General features: G+C 36.1%; 1 protein-coding gene and 1 long non-coding RNA gene across 9 annotated transcripts in view; both read right to left on the bottom strand.

The window, feature by feature from the left end:
- Window positions 1–571: 571 nt before the first annotated feature.
- st3gal4 (ST3 beta-galactoside alpha-2,3-sialyltransferase 4) overlaps window positions 572–22,320 on the bottom strand; it is a 44,724-nt gene continuing 22,975 nt past the window's right edge. For 4 of the 8 annotated variants that reach the window (XM_051870198.1, XM_051870196.1, XM_051870197.1 and 1 more), the window contains exons 3-11: window positions 20,889–20,961; window positions 20,684–20,773; window positions 13,738–13,835; window positions 13,354–13,417; window positions 11,564–11,662; window positions 9,029–9,218; window positions 8,793–8,930; window positions 2,777–2,929; window positions 572–989 (exon numbers count right to left, since the gene is read on the bottom strand). In XM_051870198.1, the coding sequence (XP_051726158.1) occupies window positions 900–989; window positions 2,777–2,929; window positions 8,793–8,930; window positions 9,029–9,218; window positions 11,564–11,662; window positions 13,354–13,417; window positions 13,738–13,835; window positions 20,684–20,773; window positions 20,889–20,961 (995 nt within the window). In that variant the 3' untranslated portion in view covers window positions 572–899. Of the gene's footprint in view, window positions 990–2,776; window positions 2,930–7,273; window positions 7,349–7,373; window positions 7,872–8,792; window positions 8,931–9,028; window positions 9,219–11,563; window positions 11,663–13,353; window positions 13,418–13,737; window positions 13,836–20,683; window positions 20,774–20,888; window positions 20,962–22,320 lie in introns of those variants that run through there. The other 4 variants (XM_051870202.1, XM_051870203.1, XM_051870200.1 and 1 more) reach the window with 4 other exon arrangements.
- On the bottom strand, window positions 19,480–20,677 carry LOC127499709 (uncharacterized). Its single transcript, XR_007926170.1, has 2 exons — window positions 20,360–20,677; window positions 19,480–20,248 (listed from the first exon to the last, which is right to left on the bottom strand). It is a non-coding gene; the product is annotated as an uncharacterized LOC127499709 (long non-coding RNA).

The following is a 22,320-nucleotide window of genomic DNA, read 5'->3' as shown; positions in this document are numbered from 1 at the left end:
TATGATGTGCTTCAGTGCAAGCATGTAGGCTCGTGTTTCACCCTCCCTGTAAACAGACCTCGCTCATGCCGTCAGTCATGTAGATGAATCGCCCTCTTCAGGCTGTGTGAGGTATTGCTGCAGATATTCTGGTGATGACTTCACAATCACTGCTGCTCAGAGGATAATTGTATCTTAAATATAGAACCTCTTATTTGAAATGTCCAACTCAACACAAAATTAAAGAGACTCACTTTAAAAGTTTAGTTGATATTTACCCTTCTATTGAGTTCATAAGTGTTAAAAATTTAATTTCGAAAGTGCACTAGATTATGTGACTTCTTTACCAAGAATACAGAGCACATTTTTTTGCTTGCAAATTCTATTAACTTTCAGATTTGGTTATCTGAAAACAAGGTTTTGAATCTGAACTTGTCCTTTGCAGATTTTGAATATGGAAACTGAAGAAGAAGGCCATATAGGAGACACCTTTGTGATCACTAGTATATTTTTCTTAGGAGAAACATCTGAGAAGCAGGAGATATAAGCACAAGTCTCCATTTGTTCTCCATTAAATCTTGCCCATGAAAAACAAGATTTCATTTCATTTTATTAAATACTTAAGAAGTTCGCAAAATATCCAGTGGTGATATTTCAAAAAAAGTTCCCAAAAGGAAACAACAGAAAAAGAGGAAAAAAAAAATGTTAATTATAAATATGTGAGGTCAGACAAAAATTTGGAAATCACAGAGAAATGCAGAAATTTTACAGAAACAACTAACAGCTCTGCAGTGTGAGAGCTGGATATAATCCAGGCTTGTGTGAATATCCAAAGATATTGTTTCTAGTGTTTCTAGTATTTACATGCGTTCATGTATGTTTTTACGTGTGAACACATATACATGTGCTCCTGTTGGGTGTCAAGAATGAGGATGAAGATATAAAATGGCCCCCTGGTCTTCCAGTCTCTTCAGAACTTGAGCCTCTTGGTTGAGATCATGGTAGGAATTCTGAAACAACAGAATGTTACACAATGTTACACACTATTAGAAGAAAAGGTTCTATATAGAAGGGTTCTGTCTGACATCATATATAGAACCTTTCATGGGTTCCCATCACAGGATCATTTTATGGAATTAATTTTAATTCACTTTATTTCGATAGTCCACTTCAGACATTCTAGTAGACTGTCTGTTTAATATCTGTTAACACTTTATTTTGATGCTCCCCAATAGAGATTCTACTGACTATAACTAACTTATTCCACTAACCCTAAACAGTCTACTCAGGGCTCTACAGTACAACCATTTCAGTTGCATTTGAAATTGAACGTGTTTTTGCAGCATTGAGCAATGTAGCCAATCACAGACATATCTGTTGATTTCTTGAACACAATAGCCAATCAGAGGCGTTTAAGTTAAAATCCACACACTGCTCAAAACGCTGGAGTTTGTTCAGTGCTGAGTTCAGTCAAAGACTATTTGATTCAGTGCGAAATCGCAAATCCTCTCATTATAACAAAGTAAAGACACAATGTAAATAAGAGATTCATTGTGCAGTGTATTATAATGGAAGTTTGTGAGATGATTTGAGACTATGACTGCTTTTTAATGAATATAAAGGGAGTTTGCAAATGTAATACTGATTTTATACAACAACTCAATAAACATTAAGTTAATATTAAGTGACTTACATTTTAGGTTCACTTACAGTATTGTCAGATTTTGCTCCATTTTGTCAATGAAAATATTTCCAAACAAAATTACATCTGAACCGCTGCTCATCTCTGAGCAAACAGTTGTTTTGTTTATGAATGAATCTGCATTTTCAAATGAATCTAGTGAGTCAATGATTCAATGACCCAGTCATATAGACAGTTGCTTGCTTTGTTCATTAATGAATGAGCCGTTTGAACGAATCAATTGAATGAATGATTCAGTGACAAAGACAGTGACTTGCCGCCCTCTACTGGTGGTTTTAGTTTCATTTTTAAAGTATCATTTCAGTTATTTAAATCATTTAATATTTCTATATTCAGAACATTAATCTCATAACATTATCATGAATTTAAATGCATACATGCCACTTCTGAGCCTCATTAAACAGTCTGTAAATACACCTAAATGCCACCTTTTTGTTCTTCTGTGCCGCCTCTACAGTGCAAAGATGAATTTTGTTGATACTGATTTCATTTGATTAGTAACTTATTCTTCCTGATTGTGTCTTTTATTCTAACATGACGTAGGCAGAAGTATCAATCCAGTGTCTACAAAACAACAATGTCGGATGATTTTGAAGTTGGAGGAGAAAATGAGTTTTTCGCCGTACCGTGATACTTCCGCCTACGTCACGTGTGACCTTTCCAACGTGATTACGTAATTTGTGGAGCATCTCAGAGCAGCGCAAGACGAGCATTTGTGGTTAAAAACTCTATAAATGTTTTTTTTTTTTTTTTGAAAATGGCCGATGGTTTCTCTAGATAAGACTCTTATTCCTCGTCTGGGATCGTGTAGAGCTCTTTGAAGCTGCACTGAAACTGACATTTGGACCTTCAACCCGTTGAACCCCAGTGAAGTCCACTATATGGAGAAAAATCCTGGAATGTTTTCCTCAAAAACCTTAATTTCTTTTCGACTGAAGAAAGACATAAACATCTTGGATGACATGGGGGTGAGTAAATTATCAGGAAATTTGAATTCTGAAGTGAACTAATCCTTTAAGCAGACAGTCTAATAAAATGTCTGAAGTGGACTATTGAAATAAAGTGTTACCCAGTTTTTCCATTGCAAAAACCAACCTTCATTGACTTCATTGTTTCTTGTCCATAATAGTGGATGGGCTGTTTCTGGTTTCGGAACTCTGGATATCCAAATCCAGCAAGGTGCACAACATCACAGTAGTTTAGTGCTACAAATACTGCCAGAAGACCAGTAGTGGGATGGACTGGTTTCTGACGGAGAAACAAAAACATAGGAAGTCCTGTTCAGATAACAGTCTGTTTAATAGTGTTTGTCCTCCTGCAGGGGGCGGCTGAAGACAGCTTTAACTTTCCTAAGAATCGTTTAACACTTGGCTTTTAGTTCAAGTCATCTATATGAATCTATAACAGATTTTATTGACTTTTTGCTATGCAAATAAGTCCAATCAAATGCTTTCCCTCCCCTTAGGTCCACCTGCAACCGTCCAGCTGACGTAACGTAACCTCTTGACTATTTTTGAAAAAACAAACAAACAAACAAAAAAAAAGCTCTTTGAAATGTTCCATACAACCTTTAATAGGACATATGTCAACATTGTACATAAAACTGATGTTTTAATGAGGTTTTAAACTTTTTTTAGATGTTGTAAAAACGTTGAACACACACACCACCACTGCAATAAAAACATTGCAATAAAGCACTTAAAATGTATTCGCTGTGAATTATTGCCAGAAATCACCTTCTGTATGTTGGAAAATGTCTGCTTAGTAAGAGGAAAGTAATGCATCTTGGTTTTTTCCAGCCCTGACTGCTTAAGTTGCGTCTATCTCTCTCTTTCCAAGTCATTAGCTTTTCCGCATTGCTCCATGATTTCCGCAGCTACTGATCCGTTCACTCCTACATAAAGCATCCTCTTTAAACACACTCATACATCTCCTCAGAGGCGCAAATCTCAGCCTCCATTTTCAACAACAGTGTCACCATTTTCACATCATGTTCAAATTAGAACAAGAGACTTCCTACTTTCTTCTTCTTGTTAATGGTCTTTCCTTTCCAAATCGGGCTGTAAACATTACGCAACACCATTGCCACTGTGCTCTGAGTTACTCATGTAGAACATATTCAAAATTATTATTTTTTATAAATTCCCTGGTATTTACATGTTTTTTTTATGACTGTGAACCCTAAATAAACAGATGTTACAAAGTAACAGACAAGCTTTATGATTTCCTTTTAGTTATTTTTTGTTTTCTTGCTCTGCTAGCATTTCCTGTTGAAAGCTTTCTTGACAGTCTGAAGGCTGTGCCGGTTGTTGGTAATAATTGTCCAGGTAAAGAAATAGTATGTTGATGTTTGACTAAAAACATCACTCTCAGTTTTTCTGGCATGTGGATGTGCACGTGTGTTTCTCCCATGTTCGTCTCTGTGATTCTGGCTGTTCCTGTCAGCGAGGTACACGGGAGGACAACCTTCTTAAGCAGCCCGAGGAATATAAAGAAGTACATCTGTTGCACGCGTGTCTGGTCGAACAAGCGGAATAAATGTCCGCCTGACAGAAATATGTGGAGGGGTGTGCCTCCAAAAATACAAAACTACACTGGTGAGAGAGAGGATGCATGCGTGTGTTTGTCTAAGCCTGACTGACACTGTGCTTAGTTTAAAAATATAGGTGACAAAATGATAAAGAAAGATAGATGGACACAGAGAGAGAGGGAAGAGTTTGGTTGGGAGTAGGTGCAAAGTACTTTGAGCTTGTTCTTGTATTCCCTGGCTGTTACTAGCATTAAATAAGATGTACCAGAAATAAACAGACACACTTCTAATCATAATTCTATGTACATTTCTGTAGAGTATCAGGATACTTGAGGTCTCCGATTACAGATAACTGACCATACAGACATTATGACATAATATACATATACAGACATAATCCAAAATTAACACACGTGAGTGAAAATTGGCTTTGGTGAGTTAAACGCTTGCCAATTGGCTGGTCATTTTTTTAGAAACATCAAAATATCAACAAGTCAATCTGTAAGAATGATCGTCTGACCTTCACTACTGTAAGTGACGCAAACGAAAAGCAAAAACATTAACTGCCATTCAAACATTTGGGGTCAGTAAGATTTTCTTTTGTTTGTTTTTTTAAGAAATTGACTTTTATTCAGCAAGTATGCATTAAATTGATCAAAAGGGACATTTATAATGTTACAGAAGATTTGTATTTTAAATAAATGCTGTTCTTTTGAACTTTCAATTCAAAGAATTCTTGAAAAAAAATTGTGGTTTGTTTTCAAACTGTTTTCAACATTAATAATAATCAGAAATGTTTCCTGAGCAGCAAATCATCATATCAGAATGATTTCTGAAGGATCATGTGACACTGAAGACTGGAGTAATGATGCTGAAAATTCAGCTTTGATCACAGGAATAAATTACACTTTACTATACATTCACACAGAAAACAGCTGATTTAAATTGTAATGATACTTCACAAAATTACGTTTTTTACAGCATTTTTTATCAAATAAATGCAGCCTTGCTGAGCATAAGACACTTCTTTTAAAAGCATTTAAAAAAATCTTACCGAGCACAAACTGTGTTTGACCCATTTGCATAAAAATGTCACGTCTTTAACTTTCACCTGGAAAATTTACAGTCAGACGTTTCTTCATGTGAATGTTTTGCATCATGCAAAAAGTGTTCCTCACACAAAGCACAGGAGACTCGGCTCACAACTTACTTTAATAGAGTTTAAAATATATTGGGTACATATAAATCCATTAATTAATTCATATTTATTTATTTTTTATAATTTTTTTTTTATTAACTACATTTATATTTATTCAAAATGTATCATTAACTAAGATTTTTTCTTAGCATGCCCCATGCAATTCTGTTGCAACCTTGTGAAAGAACTGATTAGTGCAAAACAAATTCAATGCACACATACAATTATGCACACGCACTGTACATAACCCTCACATACGTAAAACAAATTGGTGTTGATCATAACTTGTGAATATTGACTGTGCAATGTAGTTTGCACACAATTTGTGCACTGTTGATGAGGAACAGTGTACTTTAAATGTACTTTGAAGTAAAACTTTTAATCTGTCATTATTACAAGTGCACTTTTTAAAAGTGTACTTAAGTGCGTTAAGAAACATAGTAGCCCTAATGAAAGTGTATTCTCTTTAAGTACACTTAAGTGGCCTTTTATTTCATTATTATATTATTATATTATAATCTGAAAGTACAGTTTAAAAAATACTTTTAAGATTTGAAGTACACTACATGTGCACATTCAAATAGAATTAAGCGCACTTGTATTCCACAAGGGACCCTTGTGAAAAAATGTGTGGAAAATAACGCCCTCTTTCTCACAAATTTGAGATTAGAGAGGAGCTGGTGTTCCGCTCACTAATGGAGACTTTGAAGCATCAGGATTTGTAACTCAACACCAAATGTCAACCGGCTGGACTCTCCTTAAATCCTTTTATCTAAAATTTATCATTAATTAACATTTTTTTTCATGCAATTCTGTCAAGAATCCATTTATGATGCATGAAAATACTGCCTATGTAAGCAATTTATTAGGTTTTAAAAAGTCTCATTACAATCGTTTCATTACTATCAAATATGTAAGTGGCACAATATCCATATCTGAAATTACAACGATCAGGCATAACATTATGACCACCTTCCTAATGTTGTGTTGGTCCCCCTTTTGCTGCCAAAACAGCCCTGATCCGTCGAGGCATGGACTCCTCTAGACCCCTGAAGGTGTGCTGTGGTATCTGCACCAAGATGTTAGCAGCAGATCCTTTAAGTCCTGTAAGTTGCGAGGTGGAGCCTCCATGGATCGGACTTGTTTGTTCAGCACATCCCACAGATGCTTGATTGGATTGAGATCCGGGGAATTTAGAGACCAAGCCAACACCTCAAACTCATTATTGTGCTTCTCAAACCATTCCTGAACCATTTTTGCTTTGTGGCAGGAGCATTATCCTGCTGAAAGAAGCCACAGCCACCAGGGAATACCGTTTCCATGAAAGGGTGTACACGGTCTGCAACAATGCTTAGGTAGGTGGTACGTGTCAAAGTAACATCCACATGGATGGCAGGACCCAAGGTTTCCCAGCAGAACATTGCCCAAAGCATCACACTGCCTCCGCCGGCTTGCCTTCTTCCCATAGTGCATCCTGGTGCTGTGTATTCCCCAGGTAAGTGACGCACACGCACCCGGCCATCCACGTGATGTAAAAGAAAACGTGATTCATCAGACCAGGACACCTTCTTCCATTGCTCTGTGGTCCAGTTCTGATGCTCATGTGCCCACTGTTGGCGCTTTCGGCGGTGGACAGGGGTCAGCACGGGCACCCTGACTGGTCTGTGTCTATGCAGCTCCATACGCATCAAACTGTGATGCACTGTGTATTCTGACACCTTTCTATCAGAACCAGCATTAAAGTACCCCTATTATGGCATTTGAAAGGTTCCTGTTTTTGTTTTGAGAGTCCCCAATAACAGGTTTACAAGCATGCGAGGTCAAAAAACACTTTCATTGTCTTATAATATGCATTTATTTTTACCTTATTTGCTCAACGACTCCCAAACGATTCATTTTTCCAAATCCCTCGTTTGCGTGATTGGTCAGATGACTTCTGCTGGTTAACACGGAGTACAGTTTACAGTGCTTGCATCACTTGCATTGTATTATAATAATGATGGTACACCGCTCTGTTCTAAAAATAAAGACTCAGGAAGGAAATAAGTTGTTTTGTGTTTATGTTAGTGAACATAGCCCACAGCTCAGTGGTAAACACCCAAACAGTCACAGTATATGCATTAGCCCAACGCAGAAACATACTGATAAAGCACTGCAGTTGTACACCAACGATTTGCTTTATTCTTTATCATAACTCCACGTAATAACAATGACAAACATTTGACACATTTTTATACATTTGCGAGCGAACAAATATTGCTGTTAGCTGGTTAGCCAGAGACCTACAAGCTGCACGGAGCGTACACAACAAACACAACTAAATACGTATTGTGCACGCTACAGAGAACATAACAGCAACAATTATTAATCATACTTACAGGTTGTAATTCAGAGGAGGATGAAGCTGGTCCAAATAAACTGGCTACTGTCCCATCCTTCAATAACAACCGGCTTGCGAATCCCTAATTGAACGCATTTAGGTTGAAGAAGCAGTCGGGAACACAGCACAAGGTTTGGGCTATACTGCTGTGGTATCGTTGTAAAGGTGAACTTTAACCACTGATTCTTCACGTATTGGCAGTGTTTGATATTGGTCTCAACATTATGTGAAACACATATTGGTTTCACGTTTTCCCTGGTGTCTGCACATGCAATAAGTGGGCGGGCAATATGCTAATGTTTCGTTTTGACGTCACAACGAAACGGCTTGGGATTCATTTTACAAACGACTTGTTTAATTGACTCAGAGTCGACTCTTACTTTTGAGAGACAATAACTTTATATACGGTGCACTTTCAAATTTAAAACAAGATGCATGATATTTTCATTCACTTAGAGCTATGTTACACACTACATGAAAGGTAATTTTCAAAAGTCCATAATAGGGGCACTTTAACTTCTTGAGCAATTTGAGCTACAGTAGCTCGTCTGTTGGATTGGACCGCACAGGACAGCCTTCGCTCCTCACCTTGTCCGCCCATGACCCTGTCGCCGGTTCACCACTTCTCCTTCCTTGGACCACTTTTGATAGATACTGACCACTGCAGACCGGGAACACCCCACAAGAGCTGCAGTTTTGGAGATGCTCTGACCCAGTTATCTAGCCATCACAATTTGGTCCTTGTCAAACTCGCTCAAATCCTTACACTTGCCCATTTTTCCTGCTTCTAACACATCAACTTTGAGGACAAAATGTTCACTTGCTGCCTAATATATCCACCCACTAACAAGTGCCGTGATGAAGAGATAAACAGTGTTATTCACTTCACCTGTCAGTGCTCATAATGTTATGCCTGATCGGTGTTCTGCCAAAGTAAGCACATTTCCATAGTGATGAGAGTGTTTATCATTCCCTGGAGCCTGGTCATGTGTGCAGATCTCACCTGTTGTCGGCGTGGTTGCAAAGGAATTTGCAGAAGCTTGCTGGCTGTTAGGCGAAGAAAATACGGGTCCAGGACACGGATCTGACTGGCCTGGCCGAGCCAGATCTGGGGAGGAGGCTTCCAGAAACCCTTTCGAACCTAAATCAAGCACAGAAAGAAAGCAGCGCCTTGTGATTACTGGGAAATCGGGGGGAAATCTGGCACACGTTTAAAAAAAACAAGTGAGACGGACTGACCCTCTTCTCGTCATATAGAATTTCTTTGAGCCAGCGGAGGTCCTGCTGTTTGAAAGGAACCAGGACCAGCAGGGTGTCCGGGTCATTGTGGACACCCGGATTATAGGAGGCGGATTCGGGGTAAAACAGACGCAAAGTGGTCTTGTTACCGACATCCTCCTCAAAGCCTCTCACTGGGGCGTCATTCAGCCTGATACACAAAGTGGGGGACAAAAGCGATTTATATTAATGTCAAAGGTCAAATCATAGCTGGATATACATGTTGACCTCAAATCATGTCGGAATAAGCATTGATAACATGAGTGCGTAGGCTTTAATATCAATGCAGTGCACCACAATAATGCAGTTTTCAGAGTTGAGAATGTGCAGTTAAGGAATAACAGCAGAAATAAATTGGTGCTGGTCATAATTTGTGAATATTGACCGTACAATGTAGTTTGCACACAATTTGTGCACTGTTGATGATGAATAGTGGTAAAGCTTGCCAGAAAACACTACTCATTAAGCCGATTTATGAGGTGACAGGCTTGTGCAGCCAAAATTGCATTTCCCGTTAGTTCCTATGGCAGCAAGAGAACAATAAAATACATAATAAAGTCAATTACAGACCTTATTTACACTCTTTGCCCTTGATTTTGCTATACTAGTGCTAAAAAAGCTTCCTGACTTTGGCAGTATGTTAAAAAGAGAGAAGAAATATGAAATTGCCGAACACACCCATTTTTTCCAGATAAAATGTATTCGTACATCACCTCATAATTACGACCTCCGAGCTTGTAAGTAGGAGGATTTGAAGGCCACGATACATCTCAGTGTAAACTGTGTGTGTGTTTCACTCTATGAATGTGTTGCAGACCAGGTCAACCTAAAGTGTTTGGATTACAATAGCGGACATTCTTGAGGCAGAGCCAAGCCTGTGATGTAACATTATCAACGTTAGCAGAGGCTTCTTGAAAACAAATAACAAAAACACAATCTGAAATTAACTGCCAAAATATCCGCCATTGGGAAGGGAGGGGTGATTTTTCATTAAACGTTCAAGAATGTACAACTTCCTAAACTTTAAAGAGCCATACCTTGTGAAAACTTGAAAAGAGTTCTTATTATAGAAATAATGAACTTTAAAAAAACGTGTGAATTGAATGTAATGTTTTCTGACACTCAATTGCGTGTTATTTACAATTAAATTCCAATTTATTATAGTTCAAACTTATATTAAATGCAATTAGTTGCATTACTTAAGAGTGTTTTTGACACACTTAAGTAGGACTTCAGTACACCTTTATATGTAATTTCATAATTACTAACAAGCATTTATGGTAAATAAAATGTATTATTATTATTTATTATTATTATAATATATTAACTTTAAACGTAACATCAAGTACTTTACATGTGCTTTAGTGTGTTAGTCAACACATCAAAATAAGTGTACTTTTAAAACATGACAAAAGATTTTTAAAATGTACTTTAAAATAAAACTTTTAATTTGACATCATTTACTACAAAATGTACATAATAAAAGTGTACTTAATTGTGTTAAGAAACTGTAATGAAAGTCTATTCTCTTTAAGTGCACTTTTATTTCATTAATATTATATCATATTATTGTATTAATTAACAATATATACTTTTATTATATATTATCTGAAAGTACAGTTTAAAAATACATTTAAGATTACATGTAAGTACACTACAAGTTCACATTGCAACAAAAATGCATTAGCATATTAAGGAAGACAACTGTAATGTGATTACATTTTTATGAAATAAATGAAGCATAAGAGACTTTCAAAAATCATCAGTTACAAAACAAAGTGAATGTTATAGACACTACAAACACATCCTTATCAATATTCATCCCCACGTAGCATGTCATTTTTCATGGGAGTGAATCCATGCAGGAAAAACCGCCCTCTTTCTCATAAATGAGATTAGAGAGGAGCTGGTGTTCCACTCACTAATGGAGACTTTGAAGCATCAGGATTTGTAACTCAACACCAAATGTCAACCGGCTGGACTCTCCTCCCCCGCCGTGATTAGCTTCTGAGAACACACGGCGAGGAGGGGGAGACCATGGAAAAATGCACTCAGCCAAATTCTGCCGTTTGTTAGAGGCTTACAAGAAATAAAATGGCATTAGTTCATTCCAAGGCTATAAATCTGCTTGAGAATCAAAGGTTGAGAAACAGTAGCCAAGCAGCGCTCTAATTGCAGGAGGTATTGTTAAGTGAGCCTATTTTATACCACTCAACAGATTTACAATAAAACAAGAATGCAAAGTAGAAGCCAGACTAATGGAAAGGCTATCGTTCCGTCGACCGAAAGAAAAATATATTCAGAGGATAGATGGAGATGGAAAATGAGATGGAGAGGAGAAATGAACTAAAAAGCTCACAAAGCTCAAGCTAAAACTTTCTGAGAAATATAAAAGAGACTTTTTTAAAGAAAGAGAACTAGTAAGTGGTAAATAAAAGCAGTGTAATAGAAATGCTGAAAGAGGTCAAACAAAGGTGGAGGTCTTTTTTTTTTTACCTGATCACCACGTCGTATTTGTTAATGATCTCCCCCAGTGAACGGTTTTTTATGGAAAAGCCGTTTCCAATGACTGCACATGTCCTGCAATCTAAACTGCTGACACAAAAAAAGGCACTTTCCATGAATACGGTACACAATAGGGCCTCAAAAAATGATGTTTACTTTTATCTTTTCAACAAATAGTCAGTGAAATGAGGTGCTTAACTTCAGAAAATGCTGCTCGTCAACCTAAATGTTATAGAAGCAGTTTTATTTTCTATGCAATTTCTATGAAAATAGTCAGTGAAATTAGGTATTTCAGAAAAAAAAAAAAAAAAAAAAAAAAAATTATATATATATATATATATATATATATATATTATATATATATATATATATATATACAGTCAAACCAAAATGATTTCATTCATTATTACAGTTTATTCACTATAATTAAAAAAAAAAAAAAACAGTAATAAAATATGACAAGATCTCAGAGTTAAACTGTGTCAGAAAACATTAATCTTAATTATTTCAGATAAAACAAGGTCAGTTCAAAGTGTCTGAATAATTTTTGGTCCCAAATTTTGATCAGATTTACTGGTAGTCCACTGTATGAAGAATTTTTGGGTATAATATGTCACAGTTTACTTTATTTTGCTATCCTCACTTACATAAATGAACTATAGTGTACTGCACCCACTAGTAAAAATATCAAAAATATAAAAATTTTCTGAATAATTTTTGGTTCGACTGTGTGTGTATATATATATATATATATATATATATATATATATATATATATATATATATATATATATATATATATATATATATATATATATATACACACACACACATATATGAGGTTTTATTTTCTATGCAAATTTGCAATTTTCAAATTCTGGGACATGTCTAAATACAATTTAAAATCCTGATTTATGCGATTTCTGTAGTGAAAAATAAATATACTAAACTGTATTTGAAATACATTTATTTCATGCTAAGTATAATACAAATACATTTACATATTTATGTGCTAAATAAAAAAAAACATGCAATTGTACTTTTGGTATACTAAAGTGGTATTAAAATCTGCTAAATTTTGTACTTAATGCACTTTAATTGTGCGGAAATAGTGCTGAAGTCCAACTAAAGATATACTGAAGTATATTTGATTGTGCTAAAGTGGAACTACTGCAAGTATACTTTAGGTACACTTTAAATATCTTGTATTTAAAGACGAATATTATTCGAAGTTCATACAATCCTTATCAATATTGACATTAAAACACATTTTAGGCTTAATATTAAGAAATGTGCATTGTGCACAAGTAATACTCCAAAAAAAGTTGAATTATAATTTTTATAACAGTCAGTCTTGAGTGATATGTCAGTAAATATGTTAATATATTTGAACTATGCTTAGTATGAAATAAATGTATTTTAAATATATTACTTTTTTACTAGGGTTGGTTTTCTAGCAATAAACATTAAACAAACATCAAAATTAAACAGGGAAAATTAGCCATCACTGTAGGAGCTTCTGGGGGAGGTTTTACTTCTCCTTTTAAAAGACTCTCAGAAAGTCCTTCCGTCTTTTCAGAGGTTATTATATGGAAACCAAGATCATTTTGAACATGAGCAAGAACATTCCTGTTGTTCATTTGTAATACATGCTGTAATTCATGCCACACCACAGCATGTCATAAGGAACTGAAGCAAATGAGCGAATCTTAATCAACAAAGTTGTGGGAGCTTGAGTTCAGAGTTTAGATACTTGTAAAAGCTGCTCAGCCCTACTTTACCTCTCAATGTTTGCTGGCATTGTGTATCTGGAAATCACTGCCAAGACCTTCAGAAGCAGGAGCTCTGCAGTGAGAAAGAAGAAAGTATTTGAACAAAGTTCACCATTATGAACGTATCAACATGAATGGATTGCACGCAGAACGATAAGCACCATGTAAATCCTTCTCGTTTTGCAGTAAAAGCATGCTGACCGCAGAAAAAAACAAACAAAATTCTTTATATTAGGCTGACTGAAAGGTTTTTCTAGGGTATGTGAGGTTTCAGCAACAAGATTTACGTGATCATGTACTGCATAAGCATTAGCTTAATGACCTTGCACTAGATTTGACCATTGTATTAAAGGACAGATTATAACAGAGAGGACCAACAGAAGCTGTACATACCGCTGCCTTTAATACCATAGGGTAGGGCTTCAGCTGACAGATGTTGCCTCCAGAAGAAATCCTCCAGCTTTAGAAAGAGCTCAGTCTTTCGGCTCACGCTGTTTTGGTAAAACAAAAGACAGACTCACAAACAAACTACTTTAAATGTTTTGTTTCTCAGTTTTGGCATCATTTCAAGCTAGACCAACACTTTCCCCCCACCTAATAAAGTTGTATTCATTTAGTTTACTCGGTTACCAAGGATATCATTGACATATCAAAATTCAAAGTAAATAAATAACACCTGCGTTTATGGGGCATCATTTCCAATAGTGTGCTGAAGGGATGACATCAAAACCCAGAACAATAATTCGCCAGTGGTTCCTTCGAGATTTTCCTATAAGTTTTAATAATGTTTTTTTTTCCAGTTCATGAGTAAAATAAGGGCAGTGGTAAACATAAGAGAATTTTGAAGCTTTTATGTTCATTTTAAAAACTATTAACTAGGTAAGAAAGTTTGGGTGTGAGTGTGTGCCATTTACGTAGAGCAAAACGTCCAAGTATCGTCAAGTTATGAAGTTCAACACAGACCTTATTTAAATCATAAATTGAAAAAAATTAAAACCCATAGGAAAATCTTGAGGGAACCACTGGTGAATTAGTCTTCTGGGTTTTGATGTCATCCCTGCAGCACTCTATTGGCCTGTCAAATTATGCAAAAATATTATTTAACTGTTAATAATGTATTTACAATTCATTTAGGATGCCTCAAATGCTACTGTAGGGGAATTTACAGTTAAGACCCGAGGACCAGATATGATAAATGAAGACCAGGAGTTGAGAGTTAAAAAAAATAAATTGAAGAAAATTTAACTGAAAAGAATAGTTTGCCGTTTCATCAGCAGAAGTCACTCAAGGAGTTCATAGGCCGCCCTATGTACATTCACACTTACACAAAGTCACTAAACTACATTATTACTTCAGATTGGAAGATTCTGATTGGCTAAGAAATAGATAAACTTAGAAAATATCCACACATGGACTGATAGACAGAAGCAATCTCCACTGATTATCCACTGATGACACCAAAGATCCTGGCTTAGGCACGAAGTGACCCACCAAGGTCACGTACCAGCATTTCTAGGCTCCAGTTTGTCTAAAAGATGGTCAAGATGATCAAAAGTTTTAGCTCAGACCAGGAAGCACTCATTAAGAGGTTCAGACAATATTCGTCATTATTCTCTAGTGACTGGAGATAGAAAGTAAAATGAATGCTTTAACATATGCTTGAAAAAGTCATTCAAATCATTTAATATTTAGAAGGATAAATATTGATTAATAACTTGATTATAAATTAGTACCCCAGGATTCCATATAGTGGGTGATGGATGAACTATACCTCCGTCAATATGAATGGAGAAGTCATGTTGGGAAAAGACAAGGGATTTTGGGCCTACTAACAGGATTTTTGTTTTGACAGTATTCAGATTTAAGAAGTTTTGAGCCATCCATAATTAGATCTTGTAGACAGGAAGTGATGGAAGGAGGAGGAAAAACAGTATTGGGCTGAAAGGTAATAGATTTGTGTACCATCACTATGGAAATTAAGACCATGACGCTGCATGATCTGACCAAGAGGAAGCATATAGATTAGAAATAGAAGTGGACCAAGAACGGATCCTTGAGGTACACCAGAGGTAAATGAGGTACACCTTGAGGTAAATCACTCAAAAGATATATATTGAAGCGGCAGTGGATTCCAGAATCCTATGAAACTAGCCTTCGAGTTAGAGATGGCCATTTCCACCGCAAAACACGGCCAAACACAAGACTTAATTTGAAATGTGGTTGAAGTTACATTCTGAAAAGGCAAAAATGGCAGCATTCACCTGTGAAGACTGTATGGCCACTAACAAACAACACAGATACTTATTACACAGGGCACTAGTTTGGCTACACTGCTGTGTTGTCTTTGTGTAAAGCTCAAAAGCTTGAAATTGACAAGTTGGTTTTAACCAAGCTAGTCTATCATAACAGTGAAGCGGAGCCCAGCACAGCCAGAATCATTACACATAGATGTGTTGGTTTTAGTGCTGCCAGGCGTCTACACACTCCCACTGCCCATGAGAGTGTCCTTTTTCATTAAGTGCCCTGTTATTCTCTGGCTACATCACTAAGTACAGCTGCAAGAGAAATCCTGATGATTTTTAAGAGCTGCTGTTAGGCAAAAGGTATCCTTTTTCAGCTGGAGGTCAATATTCTCTGTGTGTAAACAAAGGAGCTATAATAATAATATGTTTTATTTATATAGCGCCTTTCAAGAACCCATGGACACTTTACATAACATTGTCAAATAACACAAATAATACAATCAGGGAACAGTGAACAGACAGTCAGATGGAGATCATTTAACAATCAAGACAATAGCCAAAATATGTACGGATCTGATAATGAAAGTAACAAATCAGTTAACAAAACATACAATGAGTTTTGAATTCAGTCTTGAAGTTGTGAGCTGTGAGTTGATTTTTTGTTAAATGTAAGGGCACGAGCAGCTGAGTTTTGAACTAGTTGCAAGCGATTACAGGTTTAAGTGGGTAGGCCACAGACCAAAATGTTACAATAGTCCAGATGCGAGGTTATAAAAGCAACAAAAACAGTTTCAGCATCTTTGGGCCTGTTTACACCTGGTACTAAGATGCGTTTTCGTCGATCGGATCACAAGTGGATCACATTTTAAGCTTGTCCACTTTCAACCAGAGGTATTTGAAAATGCATTCGACCGGATTGCTTTCGTAGTGTAAACGTTCATGTGGTCGAATGCGTTCAAACAGAGCAAAAGACGCCTACTGACCTAATGCGTAAACATTTTTGAAGCGCGCTAGCCAGACGGGATTTAAACTTTGTTGGCTGAAGACCCAAGTTTGGTTTGAAGATGAAAAAATGTACCAAGCACAATGTTCTCTGATTTCTATCATGCACTCACAGCGTTCGATGTGATCTTGAGGCTCTCAGAGCAGAAACAAAAGCTGATGCGCTCTGTGTTTTTCCTCTGGGCGCATTCATATGTAAATTGTGTGAGCTTATTTTGTCAATTAAATCGAAAGATCTGCAAAAACCCAGACATTTACCCACCCATAGACCCTTACCTCGAAGAAATTAAGACAGAAGTGGTTGAAAGTGGACAAAAGAGATGGATTAAAATACCAGGTGTAAACGGGTATGTGTCCCTCGTCTTCTTGTGATCCAATTGACCAAAACGCATCTTAATACCAGGTATAAACAGGGTCTTTGAGATTGAGCAATGTTCAATGTATAATTTTGAATCAAATAGTACCCAAAGATTCCGTATAGTGGGTGATGGATGAACTATACCTCCATCAATATGAATGGAGAAGTCATGTTGGGAAAAGACAAGGGATTTTGGGCCTACTAACAGGATTTTTGTTTTGTCAGTATTCAGTTTTAAGAAGTTTTGAGCCATCCATACTTTGAGATCTTGTAGACAGGAAGTGATGGAAGGAGGAGGAAAAACAGTATTGGGCTGAAAGGTAATAGATTTGTGTACCATCACTATGGAAATTAAGACCATGACGCTGCATGATCTGACCAAGAGGAAGCATATAGATTAGAAATAGAAGTGGACCAAGAATGGATTCCTGAGGTACACCACAGGAAACAGTGACAGAGCAAGGTTTCTGTTTATTAATGCTAAAGTTAGCCATTGAAAGACAGTACCAGTGATACTGATAGTTAGACGAGATAGGAGTACTGAATGGCAAACTTTATCATAAGCTGCGCTCAGACCCAAGAGGACCAGGAAGCTGAAGGCCCCAGAACCGGAGGCAAGGTGGAGGTCATTCACTACTCTTAAAAGAGCAGTCTCTGTACTATGGAGATGACAAAAACCAGATCATGCAGACTGTGTTTATCCAAATGAGACTGTAATTGTGTGGTTGAATATTGGTCTAAAGTTACTCAGAACAGTGTTATCAAGACAGGTTTTTTTAAGTACCGGGGTGATAACAACTATTTTAAGTCCAGGAGGTACATAACCAGTAGCAAGCCATCTTTGATATGTGTGTATATATTTGATATATTTATCAAATATAAAAAGTTTGAGAGCAGGTGGACTAGCTGGGAGGTATAAAATTCTGGAGGAGCAAATGAAGAGAAAGACTGGTAGATATTGTCAGTTTAATGTAAAAAAAAAAAAAAAAAATGTCTGAAAAGTTTCACAAAAGTCTGTAGAACCATTAATAGTATGAAATGGTGGCTGTTGATGATGATAAATAATAATCATCAATATTTGCAACTAAAAAAAAAATGATTTAGAGTTTTTATCGATTTTATATGTGTATTTAAATAAATTTACATTTTATGTGTATATTTAATTTAAAAGCAGACGCTTTTACAAAAAGCAATTTGTCAAAGAGACAATATTCAAAATATACAATGTCAGGTTTATTAGACAACTAAATTAGGAAGAAAACTACTATGCACTTACATCCAAAAGAGCATGTATTTGGTACAATGTACTCATTGTGTTCATGTTGTATTGCAAAGCACTTTTGCTGCATTTGTGGTTTAAGGTTAAGTGCAGGGTTTGTGGTGTGGTTAGGTTTAAGTGTGGGTTAAGGGGTAAGCTTCGACTCAACAGTTCTGTAACCTTATTGTATTTTCTTCTTTTTCTAAAACAATCTTGACATCAGGGACCATAAGTTGTAGAGATACCAAACATGATGATCAGAAATCCCACCCCAGTACTTATGGGGCACAGACACACATCCGTTGGAAACTAGATGGTGCTATAATAAGCGCCTTTGCGTTTTGGTTCATAACTTTGGAACCATAAAGGTCTAGAATGAAAATTCTTCTTCAAAATGATTCAGGCTCTATATTTCATTTCAGTCAAGGAAATTTTTCCTAAAAGTCTACTTTTTCAAAAAAGCGATTCACATGAAACTTGGCACACATCATCTTCAGACACTCATGACAAAAATTTATCAAAAGAATTTTGATTCGCAAAGAGTTGCAAAGATAACTTAATTTACTGGGTCAGGCAATGCAATGTTTGAAGCAAAATCTAATAGGTGTTCTAGTGAACGAATAAACAAACAACTAAATGCAAAAGGTGAAACTCCAGGTGGTGAATCATGAGGCACTACGTGGTCAGATCAGATAGGGAACGGCCAGCTGTGTAAACTAATAACACTGAGGATGCTATAAAAGAGAAAACACACTTTGTAATAATTCTGTTAATACACTAATAAACCCTCCTAAGCTTTTTGATAAAGGATCACACCTTGGCTGTTCACAGTCATTTTTGACCGGAACAGTAAGAGTAATTAAATTAAACACTAATTTCCCCATAACTTTATGCACTTCTTTTGGTGTTTTAGGTCATTTAGATCTTAAGATCTTATTTATGTGTAAATTCCTCTATTTCACAATCATTTGTCCTGTATAAGCAAATATGCAAACATATGGAGCTTCTCTACAGTAAAAATATGCACTTCTATAAGTTGAAACATTATGAAAATATGAGAATTTATCATGTATCTGGTCCAGATTACCGCCATCTGATGAGAAAAGAAAAATAACTTGACTCCATGTCAGGTCAAAATTGTTATGACAATAATAATGGCCAAAAGATGGCTGAAGTGTCCGCTTATGTGAATTCTAGATTTTATGCTTAGAAAATATACATTGGATGTTTATTTATTTAGACATTTTCCAGTTTTGCAGTAATTCTTACAGTCATAGACTTCCATTCATTTTATTCTCTCTGCCTGTGTGAGAGTGTACAGGTGTGAATATACAGTCATATGAAAAAGTTAGGACACCCTATTGAATTCCATGGTTTTCCGTAACAGGACATAAAAAAAAAATCATCTGCTCCTTGGCAGGTCTTGAAATTTGGAAAATAAAACCTCAGATGAACATCAACGCATGACATATCAAACCGTGTCATTATTTATTTAACAAAAAGACCAAAATGGAAAAGCCATGGGTGACAAACTAAGGACACCCTTATTGTTTCCTTAGGAATTAAGAGGGTCAGTATCAGTCAGGAGCTGCTAATAAAATGTATTTTCATCTCTATAAAAGCTGAAGTTCTGGCAGTTTGCTGGTCTAGAGCATTCAGGTGTGTTAACACAATGCCAAGCAGGAAAGACATCAGCAATGAACTTAGAGAAGCAACTGTTGCCGCAATCAGTCTGGGAAGGGTTATACGACCATTTCCAAACAATCTGAAGTCCATCATTCTACAGTGAGGAAGATTATTCACAAGTGGAAGACATTCAAAACAGACATCATTCTTCCCAGGAGTGGACGTCCCAGCAAATTCACCCAAAGATCAGACCGTGTAATGCTCAGAGAAATTGCAGACAACCCAAGAACTACACCTCAGACTCTACAGGCCTCAGTTAACATTATGAATGATAAAGTTCATGACAGTACAATTAGAAAAAGACGGGACAAGTATGGCATGTTTGGAAGGGTTGCCAGGAGAAAGCTTCTTCTCTCTCTAAAAAAAACAAAAAAACATTGCAGCACAAAGTGGATGTGTTTGGCCATAATGCACAGAACCACGTTTGGTGAAAACCAAAAACAGCATATCAGCACAAACACCTCATACCTTCATGTATCAAGCACAGGAACTGGGCACCTCATTGAGTCGACCATGAACTCCTCTATATACCAAAGTATTCTAGAGTCAAATGTGAGGCCATCCGTCCTAGAGCTAAAGCTTGGCCAAAATTGGGTCATGCAACAGGACAATGATCTGAAGATTATAAGCAAATCTACAACAGAATGGCTGAAAAAGAAAAGAATCAAGGTGCATTTCCCAAAATCTATGTCATCTTATTTTATGTTCCACAGAAGAAAAAAAGCCATGTTCGGAAGGTCATTTCAAGCTCAGTAAAATACAGTTTCCCCACACAGTTTACAGGTTACATACTTAAATTTAAGACTCTCCCACTTCCTCTGCAAGCGATAGTTGTGACATAGCGAAACAGTGGGTTCAGGGGACTTTCCGCTGCCTCCATAGCTTAAAGACAAGAAAAAAAAAGATAGTTTGAGTAGTTAAAGTAAGCATATGTACACCTCGAAAGCATTTGCATGCAACTATACATCCAATGAAAACAACGATTTGGTACACTAACCTCTCAAAGTAGAACTGGGAGCAATAGTAACAGATGAAGAACAGCACAACCGGGAGGAGTCTAAAAAACCATGCTAGAAGAGAACAAGAAAGAGAGAGAGACTGCTAATTAATTAAAATACATATATTGTAAGATTTGTTCAGCTCTAAAATGATAAACCCTGCATTTAATAGCATGTGTAGAGCACAGTCGTAACCAGAAGTGATGTTGACAACAGATTTATGAACAGATTTATGGTTGGTGTGTCATTTTGCATTTTCGAATTCATTTTATAAAGACCCAAACTTGACGAGGCATTAATGTAGTGCAGAATAGATTAATTAGAAGAAGTTATTACTCCTCCACCTGTGTTTTGTCATTGACAATATTTTTATATAGTTGAACAATCTTGGTTCGAATGATGGATTTGTGACAAAGTTACTATGGTTTCAGGAAAAATGCTAGTTAATTTCTCTAGCAATGCAGTTATCAAAGATTCAAATCAAATCAGATGGTGTGTGTGTCTGTGTGTGTGTGTGTATTAAGTAGGGCTGGGTATATTCTGATTCGATTCAATATCGATTATTTTGGATATGGCAAATTTTCTCAAGGAAAAAAAAAAATCTCTCAACTAATGCTGTAAACTATACATGGCAGTCAGTTGGTACTACATTACTATAATATTGAAAGTTAAAATAAGCTGATTTGTATACAAACACTTAAATTACACTCAAAGAAGTTTTTATAATAATAAAGTTAAAATACTAACTTTACAATTAAAATTACTTTAGATTTATACTTTAGATTTATTCAAACATGCATTAAATATTGAAGAATATTAAAAATTATAATGAATATGGCATATTGTGCATATATCTAGCAAAACGCTTCTCTCTAGAGTTCATTTTTCTAGCTGACTAATGAGTTATGGTCATTGAATATGTTTTTTCTGAGATAAATGTGACTTTATGTGACATATTGTTTAAAAGCTGTTTTACTGACGTCTTTCCACGGTTGAAACACTGTTTGAGCAATTACATGAAACAGGATACAGATTTCGGAAAGTTGTATTGTATCTTTCATCATATCTTCAGATGTTCATTCATGTTTATTTCACGCTGTAACTGGTATTACAGCGCAGAAGATGATCAGTTCACACGGGCTTCCTGTTGCGGCTTTGCTTGAACTGAGACACTACAGCGATCTGTCACGCCACATTAAACAGCGCCAAAACGTTTTTTAATTTTTTTTTTTTTTTTTAATTTCGTAATAAAAAAAATGGATATACTTTGAAATCTGAGACTTTGTTTCATATCAAAAGTAAAAAACCACAAAGCTTATTGCCATTTATTGGATAGGAAGCGTACTACAATGTTCCGTTCATTCATCAACTGAAAACAGAGTAGACTAATCAATTCTTGGGATTTAAGAATCAATATCGGTTCGTAAAAAT

Source organism: Ctenopharyngodon idella, chromosome 18 (genome assembly GCF_019924925.1).
Source record: "Ctenopharyngodon idella isolate HZGC_01 chromosome 18, HZGC01, whole genome shotgun sequence".
Classification (NCBI taxonomy): domain Eukaryota; kingdom Metazoa; phylum Chordata; class Actinopteri; order Cypriniformes; family Xenocyprididae; genus Ctenopharyngodon; species Ctenopharyngodon idella.
The sequence above is the reverse complement of the archived record's forward strand: the minus strand, read 5'-3'. Positions and strand labels throughout refer to the sequence as shown.